The 13969-nt window shown below is 48.9% G+C and overlaps 3 protein-coding genes across 3 annotated transcripts; 2 read left to right on the forward strand and 1 right to left on the reverse strand.

The window, feature by feature from the left end:
• Positions 1 to 678: 678 nt before the first annotated feature.
• Positions 679 to 2026, forward strand: PPN1_2 (Endopolyphosphatase; the record flags this gene model as incomplete). Its single annotated transcript, XM_033576197.1, has 3 exons — positions 679 to 798; positions 1086 to 1317; positions 1434 to 2026. The coding sequence occupies 3 exons, from the start codon at positions 679 to 681 to the stop codon at positions 2024 to 2026; spliced, it is 945 nt and encodes a 314-aa protein (XP_033420861.1).
• Positions 2027 to 3474: 1448 nt separating this feature from the next.
• ATNIH1004_011636 (uncharacterized protein) lies at positions 3475 to 3764 on the reverse strand (the record flags this gene model as incomplete). Its single annotated transcript, XM_033576198.1, has 2 exons — positions 3475 to 3480; positions 3561 to 3764. 2 exons carry the CDS (start codon positions 3762 to 3764, stop codon positions 3475 to 3477), a joined length of 210 nt encoding a protein of 69 aa, XP_033420862.1.
• Positions 3765 to 4146: 382 nt separating this feature from the next.
• ATNIH1004_011637 (uncharacterized protein) lies at positions 4147 to 13565 on the forward strand (the record flags this gene model as incomplete). The annotated part of the gene is made up of 3 exons (XM_033576199.1): positions 4147 to 4149; positions 4250 to 12665; positions 13426 to 13565. 3 exons carry the CDS (start codon positions 4147 to 4149, stop codon positions 13563 to 13565), a joined length of 8559 nt encoding a protein of 2852 aa, XP_033420863.1.
• Positions 13566 to 13969: the final 404 nt, after the last annotated feature.

Here is a 13969-nt window from a genome sequence, read left to right on the forward strand (position 1 = left end):
TAAAGCTTTTAGTGTTTGCTTCCTTTCCCATACATCCAGGACTTCTCACAGTCTAGCAGAAACATAATGATTCTATATCTGCTACTGCCCATTATTGTTGTTCTAGTTTGCAGAGTGTCTGCTATATCCATTGAAGACAACCAGCCTTTTAGCAACCAGGATTCTCTATTCAATAGGCACATACAGAGCCGGTGAGCATGAGGGGTCCTCCCGAGGACTTACCGGTAGCTTTCTACATATAACTGGTACGACTTGCCAAGCCAAAAAAAAGGAGAAAGAAGGAAAGGGGGCATCGGAAGTGAGACTAATCTTTACGCAGATTTACATTCAGACTCGTACTATAAGGCCAATTCTAAACCCGAAGATTTGTGTCATTCGGGAAGGGGTGACGCAGGATACTTGGGGGCAGAAGGGACACGCTGCGACTCACCTTTCACCCTCATAGACAAAACATTCCGCTGGATAAAGAAGAACCTCAAAGATGGTATTGACTTCGTCATATGGACTGGTGACTCCGCCCGCCATCAATCCGATATACGCCGAGATAAGGAAGAGATACTTTGCTCGAACAGAAATATTACCAAATATTTTATAGACACATTCAAGGATTCCAATCACGCTCTTACCATTCCAATTATTCCTACAATCGGGAATAACGATATATTGCCGCATGATAGCATGAAAGACCCCACAGACGACGAATATAATTGGACCAAGGAATTCCGAAGCGTATGGGCGGAGTTCATCCCCAAGAGCCAGTACAGTACATTTGATGCTGGCGGATGGTTTACTACGGAGGTGATTCCTAATAAGTTGGCTGTCATTAGCTTGAACATGATGTATTTCTATTTGAAAAACAACTGCGTCCACGGATGTGATAAGGAGTCACAGCCAGGCTTTCGGCATATGAAGTGGCTGCATAAGCAGCTTTCTTCGCTACGATTGCGCAACATGAAGGCTATTCTAATAGGGCATGCCCTCCAGCTAGGTCTGGACGCCCTCAAGAGGGAAAACCCCCCAAGGAGTGGAATACCAGATACTGGCGTGAAACATGCTGGCGGAAATATACTCACTTGGTCCACCAGTTCGGCGATGTGGTGGTTGGCATTGTTTATGGACATATGAATATCGACCACTTTATACTCCAGGACAGCGATGAAGCAGAAATTCTAGACGATAGTAGTAGTCTACAATTCCCTACTATGTCTTTTGATAATTCCGATGAGTCTGATCACTGGTTCCTCAAGTATCTCTATAGTCTTAGGGAAGATTGGTCTAAATTGCCACCCGAAGACATGGATGACCCTTGGCTCAGAGGTACAGTGTGTCATTGATATCTCCCAGTGTAGTACCCAATTTCTTCCCAACACTGCGGGTTGTTAATTATAACATCTCCGGCTTGACCGATGTTGCCACCTGGGCCAGCTATTTAGATGAGGATGCCGCATTTGGTTTGCCTTCGCCTGATATTATCATCAATGATGATCAATCGATTGAGAAGAAAGGGAAGGAGGAGAAAACGAAGCAGCTTCTTTTCAAAGTTCCAGAGCATCAATCCTCCTGTCCTCCTCCAGGGCCGGCGTACTTGAATCAGCCGTTGACATGGCTGGGCTGCATTCAATATTTCGCAAACATCACAAAGATCAATAATCGAATGTCCAAGACCCACGGACTGAAGGATAATTCTGGCAATTTCACAGATGCTGAAGTGAACGAAGCTAGTAAAACAAGCCATGATTATAATGATGACGATCTTATTTTTGAAGTTGAATACGACACCAGTGAAGATGACATTTATAGGATGGACGATCTTACAGTACGCAGTTTCCTTGACTTGGCCATTCAGATTGGGAAAGGGTATAAGGATCCATCAGTGTCCAAAATGAATATTGGTGGCTTAGCTACTAGTAACATTGGCGCAATCAGGAGCGATGAGTTTGATATTAAAAAGAGAAAGGAGAAGAAATCCAGAAATAAGGATACAGCGTGGAGAACGTTCTTCAGACGGGCAACTGTGGGCTTTTGAGACCTTGATGACTTTTGAGTATATTTCGGAATGATTAACCCGTATTAATTAAAACAATACGGCGATCGGCGCCAAGTCATAAATTAGGTGATCCACCTGAGCGCCGAGACTACAATACGGCAAGCCATTAGTATCTGTATATGCGCCATGGCAGTGTGACGATAAGGCGGATACTGGTAACTTAGGGCAGAATGAAAAACGACAATTGTCTAGAGTGATGCGTTAATGCTGTGATAGGGAATTTTGTGTCAGAAAATATAATTTGTTTAAATATCCTATTCCACTCTACTTCTTCCAACATCGAGGGCCAATGGAGCCAAATGGCAGTAAGGACAGTAGGGACAATAGGGACATTGGCCCGAGAGGTCAAACGGGCTCCAGCCCTTTACATCAGATTAAGGATGTTAATTCTGTTTGCACAGTCTTGCATTGCAATAGGAGGATTTTGATTTATATAATGAAGCTCCAAGTCGATAAGATTCCTCGCCGAGAAATTAACGCAGCCTACATATGATGGTTTGGTTGTCTCTGCGCTAACGACTGATCTTCTATCAGTCGCATATATCGCCCTATATAGGAGCGAAGGCCATGCCTGGGCAATACATCGGGCTCAACCCTTGACACTACAAGGTTCTTAATCGAAATAACAGGGCAGGTTGCCTTATACAATTACTAGTGTTACTGTACTAATTTTTGGTGTTATTATCTACATAAAGCCCCTTGTACGCTGCATATTTTGCAAGAATAAACTCTTTTATGCTAATATTACTTGTCAGTGAGATCATCTCAGGCAGTGCCACCGATTTGTTAATTCTTATAGCAACATGTTGAGAACTGTCGACAATATGTATAGAACTATAGACGTCAAGCCAAGCCCTTATAGCTAACAAAAAGCTCGATTTCTCAAAGGCGCATAAGCAACAGCTAGATTTTCTGCTTGGAATAATAATCTTCACCGGTGCAAGACTATTCTCAATGGTTGAAGGCGAGCCTATAAAGCAATTTATTCATTCTCTTAACTCTTAATATTCTATCCCCTCGCGCAGAACTGTGAGTGAATTAATTCTTGTTAACTGCTACAAAATAATATTAGATTAATTTCTTAATATTCTTGCCTAATCCAGCTATATTAATATATCGTTGACGAATCTACTAATATCTTAAAACATCAAATTATGAACCTTTCAGTCAGCGATGGCAGGGAGTGGTATTATTGTTACTCTAAAAAAAAATAACCGGTAAATTTATAGCCTTAATGGCTACGGCAGATTGAATTGCTAAACAGGTATTATTTCTGCAAGCATATATATTATATATATCTAACCTTTACTATCCCAGGCTGGCATCCTAGTTAATACTCGATTTAAGAGAATAAATGCTCTCATTACTAATACATGTTCAACAATGCGATTAACTTGGGGACTGAGCTGTAACAACGGCCGCAATCCTTACACCTTTTAATGGTGGGATGTGATTCACACGGCCTGCAGATATTAGTTAAAGATTTTTAACTTGACAGACTTTCCGAACGGACAGTTAGGTAATTGACCCATATCTCCAAAAAGTTCGTAACCAGACGTGCAGGTGGGTTCTCCAGATCGAATTCCCATCCATCAGCTTTCACCACGGTTACACGGCGTCGATGATGCATCTTGACATCGATCGCCTTGGCCATGTATGTGTGACGGGAAACTCGGCATGCACGGACGTACTTGTCCTTGCCTGACTTCCTACGCATGGCCGGTACGGAGCCCAGTTGCAAAACCGTAAGCGGCAACAGCCTTTCTGCAGCAACATTGGACTCTGGAAAGGGTGGGTGTTTAGGTTTAATTACGTAGTAACGGAATTAATTTACATCATGCATGATCTTTACATTTTTGCAGCTCAGTTAAATTTAAAAAGAGTCATTGTGGCTGGTTGAGGTTGCGCCACGTAAGACCGTATCTGTATGAATGTTGTCTGTTCAACGGCTTATGAGATTTTGGTTGAGATATATCCCGAGTCGCTCTTGTCCATGGCTACCATACTGAAAACACCCCGAGCGGAAGCAACATTTCACACAACATCCTAGGTATTGCCAAGTACCGGTGTTACACATTGAACGGCAAGGCAAACATATCATGGTCTGTCCTCCAATCATGCTCTGAACTGTCCGTAGTGAAGATATAGTGACTTGAGGTGCTATTGCTTTATGTGTCGGAGTCAGGGATAACGATCTCTCAGACTACTACGAATCTTACGGATGAGGATTTGCAACTGCTTTCCTCAGAAGTTTTCCCTCGTGTCTTCGGCGAGAACACGAGCCTTGTCCGCCATCTTGAGGACCAGCTGGCAACGACCCGCTCCCTCGAAGTCACTGTGAACGCTGTTCACTCCGATCACCAGGGCTCCAGTTCAGATCGCACTAATCTGGACTCCATCAGATGGCTGTACACACTCAGCAACTGCTCCGTCCCCATTGTCGCCTTCTGTTTCTCCCAGCCACCGCTTGCTGGGGCTTCCTTCCAACCGGCGGTGGCCCGGCGAGAGCTTGCCGAGCGCATTGTCACTATCCCAAGCGATAGCCAAAAGCTCCCTAGCAATGGCGAAGGGGCTTGGATGCGGCTGCGCGAGCAGCTCTTCACCGAGGAAGCGACCTCCGTCCTCCGCGGCCTGATCTGCGCGGGAGTAATCCCGGCACCGGACGAATGTAAAGACCTCATCACTTCGGTCCTACATCAGGCCATCCAGTATGGGGACTTTGACATTGCCAAGGAATCCGTTCGGGATCTACTGGCTGTTGACAAAGGTGGTGGTGATGATGTTGGCAGCACGGCGACAATCTTTACGGCCGCCGGCGTGCCGCCGGAGAAGCGGCAAGCTGTGGCTACGTACCTATTCAACTTGCAGAGACTGCAAGCATTGGTGAACGAGCCCTCAGACGTGGGCGCTCTGGTCAGATGTGGTTACGCATCAGCAGAAGAGATTGCCAACGTGGGAGAACCAGCGGTGCAGTCGATCATGCGCGAGGGTGTGCCATGCGAGAGAGCAGAGCGGATCAGGAGCCACGCACTCCGCATCGCGTCTCGTAGTGAGCATTTGTGGACGCAAGCCCTCGCCGTCCGCGGCACCGGCGGCAGCAGCATGGATGTCTCCCTCGCCGCTGTCGCTGCTACTCCTTCCTCAGGCCCGCAAGATGAACGGGAGGAGATTAACCTGAGCACGATGTTCGGCGTAGACAGTATGGGCTGCGAGGAATGCGCGTCAATCACAGGCCCAGCGGCATTCTTCGTCGACCTGCTGAATAAACTGGGTCATACACCCACCACAGCAGGCCGTAATGCCCAGGGCGTCACGCTGCTAGACAAGCTGTTTGAGCGCCGAGCTGATCTGGGCGACCTGCAGCTCTCTTGCGCAAATACAAAGGTACTTGTTCCGTACGTCGATCTCGTGAACGAGGTGCTGGAGTCGGTAGTGTGGAACCTACAGGACCAAAAAGAACCTCGCATTAAACCCGTCGATGCGGACGAGAACGACACCAGTGAGAGTTCCCTCATGCAGCCGCGTAATACGAATTTCCAGGTATATAGCAAGATCCTTCAGCCACTCGTATCGCCGTTGCATAGCTTCCCATACAATCAGGCTATCCACAGCGGCCGTGCGTATCTCACAGCCCTGGGGGCCTCTGGATGTAGACTACTGTCTACCTTCAGATCACCGTATGCTATTGCCTCCGATGATAAGAACATTAATGCTGTTGGCGAAGCTTTGGATCATGCGCTTGCCGCGGAAATATTGAACCTACAACGTGAGGACTATGTGGCAATTACCAAGCAGGGCTTCTATAGTCTGGAACTTCTGAAAACGTTAGTCGACGGCAACATGAATCAGACGGAGTACGGGAAAATAATCGGACTGAGGCCCCGCTGCCAGTACTGGGGCTTCCAGAACGACGACGACATGGCACCGCAGAACCTGACGTGGGACAAGGGCCTGGCCAAGATAAAGGACGAGTTGCTCCCCCGCAGCGGCCTGACATTAGAAGACCTAATAAACGTCCTAAAAACCAAATATTGTAACGGGAAGCTGTTCATTGAAATCAAGAATAAAACCAAAGAACAAGATCCCGATCCCACAGAACTACTTGAGTCTATGCGACTCCGCGAGTGGGTATCCGACCCAACCAAGCCGCCGCTGCTGCGCGTGGTAACATGCGACCGCCTTCAGGCATTTCTACGGTTGAGAAACAAATCTCAATGGCCAATTGAGGAATTGGACGCCGTTGTTGCTACGTTTGCTGAACAGGGGATGAGCCAGGACGGGATGACGATAACACCTACGATGTTGGACAATCTGGCAGCGGTTAGGCAACTGGCGGATCTCACAAATCTTTCTCCGACAAAGCTGCAACCATTCTGGGGCGATATGAACACCCACGGTCCGAATTCGCTGTATGCACAGCTCTTTCTTAGTGCCGTTCTTCCGGAGGAAACCCGCAAGGTGCTCACGCCCGATGGCAGTGGACGTATCTCTCCGGGCCAGCCCACGCCGATCAGCGACGACAGTCTTCTTCTGATGTTGATGGCGTTGGATTTGACGCTGGCGGAATATGAATCAATCCGGATCGCTTTGGGATTGCAATCCCCCGTCCCTCTGACGCTAGCCAACATTTCCGCTGTCTACCGTGTTTCGGTGCTTTGCAAAATTCTGAAGATCTCTCCGCAGGCGTACTCACAGTTCTTGGAGCTATATCCAGCCGACTGGAAGCCGTTCATGGACCCACGAACCACTCTGGGCCTCGTGCGGGACTATCCGCCGCTGCAGCCAACAACAACGCGTTGGACGCTGGACCGTCTCCTCTTTGTTATTCGGAGAATTCCAAGCGCCACGGATGAGAGATGCAAACCTACAATGGAACGGCATCTTCAAATCACGGAGTCGATCCGTTCTTGTTTGCATAGCAAAGAGCTACAAGACGTAAAGAGGAAAATGGAAGACGAGAGTGCTCTTCTAATCCTCGTTGACGAACTCATAAGCAACGCAAGTGGTAGAAAGGATGTCATGCAGTTCATCCAGAGCCCCGGTGACATTTCCATCGATAGCTGCGTGGCCAAACACTTCATATCCGAGCTATCCAATATAGTCGGTAAGAGCAGTGCTACACAGCTCTGTGCCAAGATCATCTGTGCAGCGGCAGGCCAGGACCGTCGAGACACCTTCTTAAATGCCTTTCTGCCAAGTCGATATCAAGAAAAGCAGCGTCAGGCAGTCCTTAAATCGTTAACCCTAATTTTTCCCGATCTCAGCCTGCCACTGCTCACATTTTGTCTCTCAAATCTGATTCGGGATGTGACTGGCCAGATACCGGGAATGGATATATTCCTGCGCCTCGCAGAGACACCAGAAACGACAGCTAGCAAATTTTCAGGCTACTTCCGTCCACCAACAACAGGGGTCTACGTATTCAGGTCTAAAAGCCAACCCAAACGGGCTGTTCTGGATGAAACGCTGCTCAATTTCCAGAAGCAAGATCCTTTTTGGACGGCAAACACCAGCCAGCTTATTGGAAGCCGTTGGTACAAGTTAGACTTCGACGGTGACATGCGCGATTTGACATGGGTAGCTAAACAGGCTGAAGGCGCCCAGCCCGCGTCTTTTAACCGCAGTGAACTATTGGATGCGCGCCTTGTCAACGACACTGCCCAGGTCATTGTCGACTTGATGCGGGTCTCAATTCTGGTAGACAGATTCCGCCTTTACGGGGCAGAAGTTGAATTCACCCCCGTTATACAGTACCTGCTATCCAAAGCGGGCCCCGAGAGTTTGGATTTCAAGAAGTTCAGTCTCCAGAGCGTGTACAACCTTGAGCAGTATCTGGAACTCCGGGAAGAGTTTACAAAAAAGGGTGCAAAACTGCCACTACTCACGTTCTACAAATGGGTCTTATCTCCTGAAACATTTGATAAAAGCGGCGAAGATAAGACATATAGTGAGCTTACAGATAAACTCTCCAAGGTCACTGGGTGGCCGACGCCTCTCTGTACCGAATTTCTGCAGTCAAAGTACCCTAAGCACGATGCAAAGAAGTTGGTGGAGTTGTTTCAGGCAATTCCCACGCTGTATCAAATGCGAGAGGCCATCCGGTTTGTTCAGGACCTAAACCTTCCCAGCCTTTCCACTCGATCCCTATTTGCCATAGCGCAACCGGCATTAAAGGACCTAGTCCAAGCGGACTTTGCGAATGCCGCCGCCTTACGTCTAGCCATTCAGTCAAGACGCTTCCCCGGCCTATCGACTACGGGTGGGACTGCCCTTTCAGAGGCCAGCGACAGCATTCGGAGTAGTCAGAGAAATGCACTGGTCTACTACCTACTCTCCACTCAGTATGCGCGAGACAAAGACCTGAACGATGCCGATCTACTATTTGGTCACTTTCTCATCGATGTGCAGATGGGCACGGGGCTCCAAACCTCCCGGATCAAACAGGCTATCTCGTCCGTCCAGGTATTTATCCAGCGTTGCGCACTTGGTGCGGAACCGGGCATACGATCCGAGCTGTTCAACCGGACTGAGCTGGAGTATATGCTGCGATATCGGCTCTGGGAAGCAGATCGCAAGGCATACCTGTATCCCGAAAACTGGGCCGACCCCACGTTGCGCGACAATAAGACCGAGCAGTTCCAGGTGCTGGAGTCGAAAGTCATGCAGACCAAGATGGACAGCGAGAGCGTCGCGGACATTGTGAAGGATTATGTGCACAGCGTTGATGAGATCGCCTACCTACGGGTTGATTCGTACCTCCTTAATAGGATTCGTTACGGTGGCGCGAACCCTCTCGATCACGATGATATTCATATCATCGGTCGCAGTCGGACCTCCCCTCCACAGTTTTACTACCGCAAGGTTTCGATGCCCATGTTGAAGACGATGGGCCCAATCTGGACCCCGTGGAGCAAGATCAGGGTTGAAATCCCCGTCCAGGATACCGATGCGGGTATAAAAAAGCTCCCCAGGCCGGGATCATACATCCTTCCGGTGGTCTTCAACGACCAGTTGTATATTTTTCTTCCGGACGTCACCCTTGGGCGGAAGGATCCGGAACGGACGGATCAGACGTACGAGAACCTGATTCGGCAAGGGAAACCCTCGGATATTCGACCTGCTGGCGTCTGGGAAATTCGCATGGGATACATTCGACTGAATAATGGGAAGTGGTCTCCAAGGACGGTGTCTCCGTCAGCCATACATGTCAACCCTGACCAAGAGAAAAATATGCCAGACATTTCCAACTTCAAGTTCTGGATCATGCCAGAACGACAGAATTTATCTTTGACAATAGTCGTCGAAGGTATTACATCAGATAAACAACCAAGCTCCCTAGGGAAGTTTCAGATCAGAGACCAGCAACTGGTCCTAATCGAAGAAGATGGCTTGCCCGTACCTAGGGTATACTCGGACAATACCAAGAATATACCGCTTTCAGCTGATGGAGAAACTATTACAACCAAGTTTTTAAGGTTCCAGAGTGAATATCAGGAGAATCCGTCGATCCCGGAAAAGGACATTATCTTTGACAAAGGTAAGAAAGCCACACTTCGGCTGGGAGGCACCGAGATTAGGGATCTGCTCAAGAAATCTACTTGTGATTGGATTATGGAGTTCAATCATCCTGGGCCGGACACTTCCGGTAAATATGAAGCAAGAGGGCTTGTCCTGGAGGTGTCGAACTCAAACAGCATCAGCCAATATATTAACCTTTCTATGTTACATGGTTTCCGTGTCGAGAGGCTGTTTAATCGGACCTCTTCTCTTCTGGTGAAAACAGCAAGACAGCAAGACAGGATCGAGCTCACCTTTGACACCTTGAAGAGTATTGTGCACACTGCACCGGATTTTCTGCACAGCGATGCCTTTGGCAGGTGGACTGAGAACACTCGAGAAAAAAAGGTACACTACCATGAATGTGCTGCACCATTTGCCATCTACAACTGGGAGCTGGGCGTCCATGTCCCATCTCTGATAATGGAGCGGTTGATGGCTACACAACAGTACGAGCTGGCACTAAAGGTGGCCAGACTTGTATTTGACCCCAGAATAGACGGTACTGACGTTTATCGGTGCTGGTCCTTCCCCCCCTTCCGGGAAAAGGATGTCATTAAAACGAAGTTGGATTCCCTGCAGGAGTGGCACGAAAGCGGGGGCAACGTGCATGCGGCTGCTCGAGGACATCCTGTCGCCTATATGAAGCGAATCGCAATGAAGTACATCGAATTACTGATCGCCATGGGTGACGAATATTTCCGTCGTGACACTCTGGAGAGCATTCCGTTGGCGATCCAGATGTATACAGAAGCATCCCACGTGTTCGGCCCACAGCCGGTGGAGTTCCCCCAATTGGGGAAGCGGAAGGCCAAGACGTATAACGAAATTAAGAACGACCTAAACGAACTTTCCAACGCCACCGTCGACATGGAACTCAGCTTTCCCTTCGATATTAAGCCGGGGCAACGGGGAACTACTGTGGCACAGGGTTCTATGCCACGGAGCTTCCTCAGAACCGGCTATTTCTGCGTCCCCGGAAATCCGTATCTCGTTTCGCTCCGTGCTGCCATCGACGATCGTTTGTACAAAATCCGCAATGGCATGGACATCAACGGGAGGAAGCGGACCCTTCCTTTATTCGAGCCACCCATTGACCCCGGGGCACTGCAGCGAGCGAAAGGCCCAGGCGGCAAGGGCATCGCGGGACTTCTCAGTGACTTGGAGAGCCCGATGCCGCGGTATCGCTTCCAACGCCTGATCCAAAACGCGTTGGAGCTGGTAAACGAGCTCAAGGCTTCCGGCCAACAGCTGCTGTCCATCAAGGAGAAACGGGACTCGGAAGGCCTGTCGATGCTGAGATCGAAACATCAGAGTGCAATCCTGGCATTAGTGACTCGCGTGAAGGAATGTCAAAAGGTCGAAGCCAATCGGTCAATTGAAGCGTTAGAGGAGGCGCGGAAGCAGCAGGAGATGCGCTTGGAATACTTTTTAGCCCTGACCGGAGACACGAAAGAAATACCGCCGCCGGGAGGGACCTGGCGTGATATCCCGCAAAGCATTGAGAAACCGCAAATGGACGACTTTCGCATGTCACCATTTGAGCAGGAGGAAATGAAGAAGGCTGACGAAGCCTCCAACCTCAATCTGGGCGCAGGAGCGTTCGAAACGGCTGCGGCTGCGGCATTTGCCATTCCCATGTTCGGCATGAAGGCCCAGCCCATGGGGACTGGCGTAGACACCAGTGTCGGGGGCCAGAATATCGGCCAAGGCCTGCTCACATATGGAAGTGCTTTAAAAGTAGCTGCACAGCGAGTACAGGACGACGGCGCAAAGGCTGCTCGAAAGGCCGTGGCGACTCGCCAACTGCAGGAACGTCGGTTGGAAGCCAACATTTGCGGCCGAGAGCTTGTGAGGATCGACAAAGAACTCAACGGCCTGCGGTCACGCGTCGATACCTGCGAGGCAGAGATCCGAGTTCAAAAACAAGAAATCGACAATGCCGCCGCAGAGGAGGAGTGGTTGCGCACCAAATATACCAGCCAGGAGCTGTACGCCCTGCTTGATCACTCTATGGGTACCTTATTCCATCAAACTTACCTGATGGCAACGGCGATGGTTAAAACCGCTGCGCGAGCTCTTGACTTCGAACTTGCAATCAGGCCGCAGAACAGTACTTTACAAGACTCGGTCGCTAGCTCAGGAGGGTACTGGGAGAACTCTCGCGATGGGCAGCTGTCAGGCGAAGCATTGCTTCTTGACCTGAAGCGAATGGAGTCAATCTACATGGAGAGCCGCACTCACGACTTCGAAATTTTGAAAATCGTGTCCCTGCGCCAGGTCAATCCACTGGCGCTTCTACAACTCCAAGAATCGTGTAAGGCCGATTTTGACATCCCTGAGGTCCTGTTTGACATGGATTTTCCGGGCCACTACTGCAGACGCATTTCGTCGGTGGCAGTTTCGATGCCCTGTATCGTTGGGCCCTACACTAATCTCAGCTGTACACTGAGTTTACAACAGCACAAGTATCGCATCTCATCCACTGCAGCGAGCTACAGCAAACAGAAAGAGGCCAGTTTCCGCACTGATCGTATTCCGATCAGCTCCATCGCCGTAAGCAGCGGGATCCAAGATACGGGGGTCTCCGATCTGCAGTTCCGGGACAATGGACGGTACGGACCGTTCGAAGGAGCGGGCGCCATCTCGACCTGGCGTATTGCGCTCCCGGAAACACTAAAGCAGTTTGACTACAGATCTATCACGGATGTTGTACTCCACCTGCGGTACTCTGCATTCAGCAGTGGTGGATTACTAGAGGAGAGTGCTTCCTCGGCTGTTAGAAAGTGGGCCAAACAGACGACGAGTACGGCATATGGAAAACTGGACAAGGTTGTTGCAGTAGATCTTCAGAACGACTACCCGTCTGAATGGCAGCGAATCGCTTCTACCGGTTCTATACAATTACAGCATCTCGACCAACGATTGCCGTTTTGGGCCCGCAGAGAGACCTCTCCGATCAAATCAGCAGCTATAACTCTGTATATAGCTCCTGAACCGGAAGAACATACCGAAATATCGATATCAATCGACCAAAATAAAGTGACACTGAAAAAAGGGGGTAAGCTTGGTGATTATTTTATTTATCAGTCCACAGAGGCCCTGGAAATGGATAAACCATGGATAATGAATGTCAACAGCAAAGGGAAAGGCTTTAAATGTGGCTGGCTTCTCATACAGTTTTCTGTATAAGGATTGTACCTACAGAGGAGTGTTGAAAATATTTTTCGCGCTAGTACTAGTTCTTCTTGGTGTTAGTCCTGATACAGTGCAATGGCTTGCACCTAGTAATTTATATGGTAACATTGGCTGTTTGGAGATACCGTTGCAAATGCGATTGCTACCTCCAGGTAGACCTGCATCCGGCTGTTTCCATACAATAAATTATTGAAAGTATTGGCATCATCATTAAAAGGGCGTCTGACGAGTTGTCACGGTCCTAAACCTAAATTGAATGAAACAAGATCTATTCAGAACATAGGGCGACTCATATTCGAAACAACTAACTTGAGGAGCTATCTGTAGAGGTGTTGCTGGGAGGGAGGTGTAGGATGTGTGATCACGTGATTGAATAGGGCTAGGGCTGGAAATCAGGTGATCTGGGATCTCTTCGAGGTCGTGGGCCCGGGGCCCACAACTTGACCTTGACCTTGCCGTGACACGAGTCAGGAGTACATGAGGAGCAACATGCCGTTACAGGCGGAATGGCTGGTATGTCACGGCGTGAGCATGGCGGAACAACTGGATTCTATTTTAACGAAGACATCGCTTGAAGAACTTGTAAACAGAGCGACGCGAGGTCAGAACTAAACTATCTACAGGCGGTGAAGGGAGGCAGAACCCGAATCCTGACATGGTAGAAGTGGCGCCGCATTATTACAAAAAGAAGGACCTGGAAACTCTAGGACTAGAGAATAAGATGAAGGGCACAGGGGCAGCGGGGGAGAAGAGCCGTGATTGAAGCCATGGTTCATTGTCAAAGTGTATGTAGTAGTATGTACTCTATATAGCAGCTATTGCATAACGTAGATTACCAACTGCCGCCGGATACCGCCTGCCGCCGGATTTCCGCCCCCCACGATAAAATCGAAAATGAAGCTTTTCGACTACATACAATTCGAATTAGATAAAGAATTTTTGGCGGAGTAATCTAGAGCTGCTAAACATGCTATATACAAATTTAAGCATCCCGGAAGCGTTGTGGGAGGCGGATTTGCCTGCCTCGACGACTTGTGGTAGGAGGGACCTCATCAACTATATTAGAGGTCTGTACAGCCGCAACTTTATTATTTTGGGCTGTACAAGGCGTAGAGGTCTTCTTCTTGCCTTTCTTGTCCGATTTGAAATCATTTTGAAGCTGCAGAG

Source organism: Aspergillus tanneri (assembly GCF_003426965.1).
Source record: "Aspergillus tanneri strain NIH1004 chromosome Unknown AapTan_9_pilon_pilon_pilon, whole genome shotgun sequence".
Classification (NCBI taxonomy): Eukaryota; Fungi; Ascomycota; class Eurotiomycetes; order Eurotiales; family Aspergillaceae; genus Aspergillus; species Aspergillus tanneri.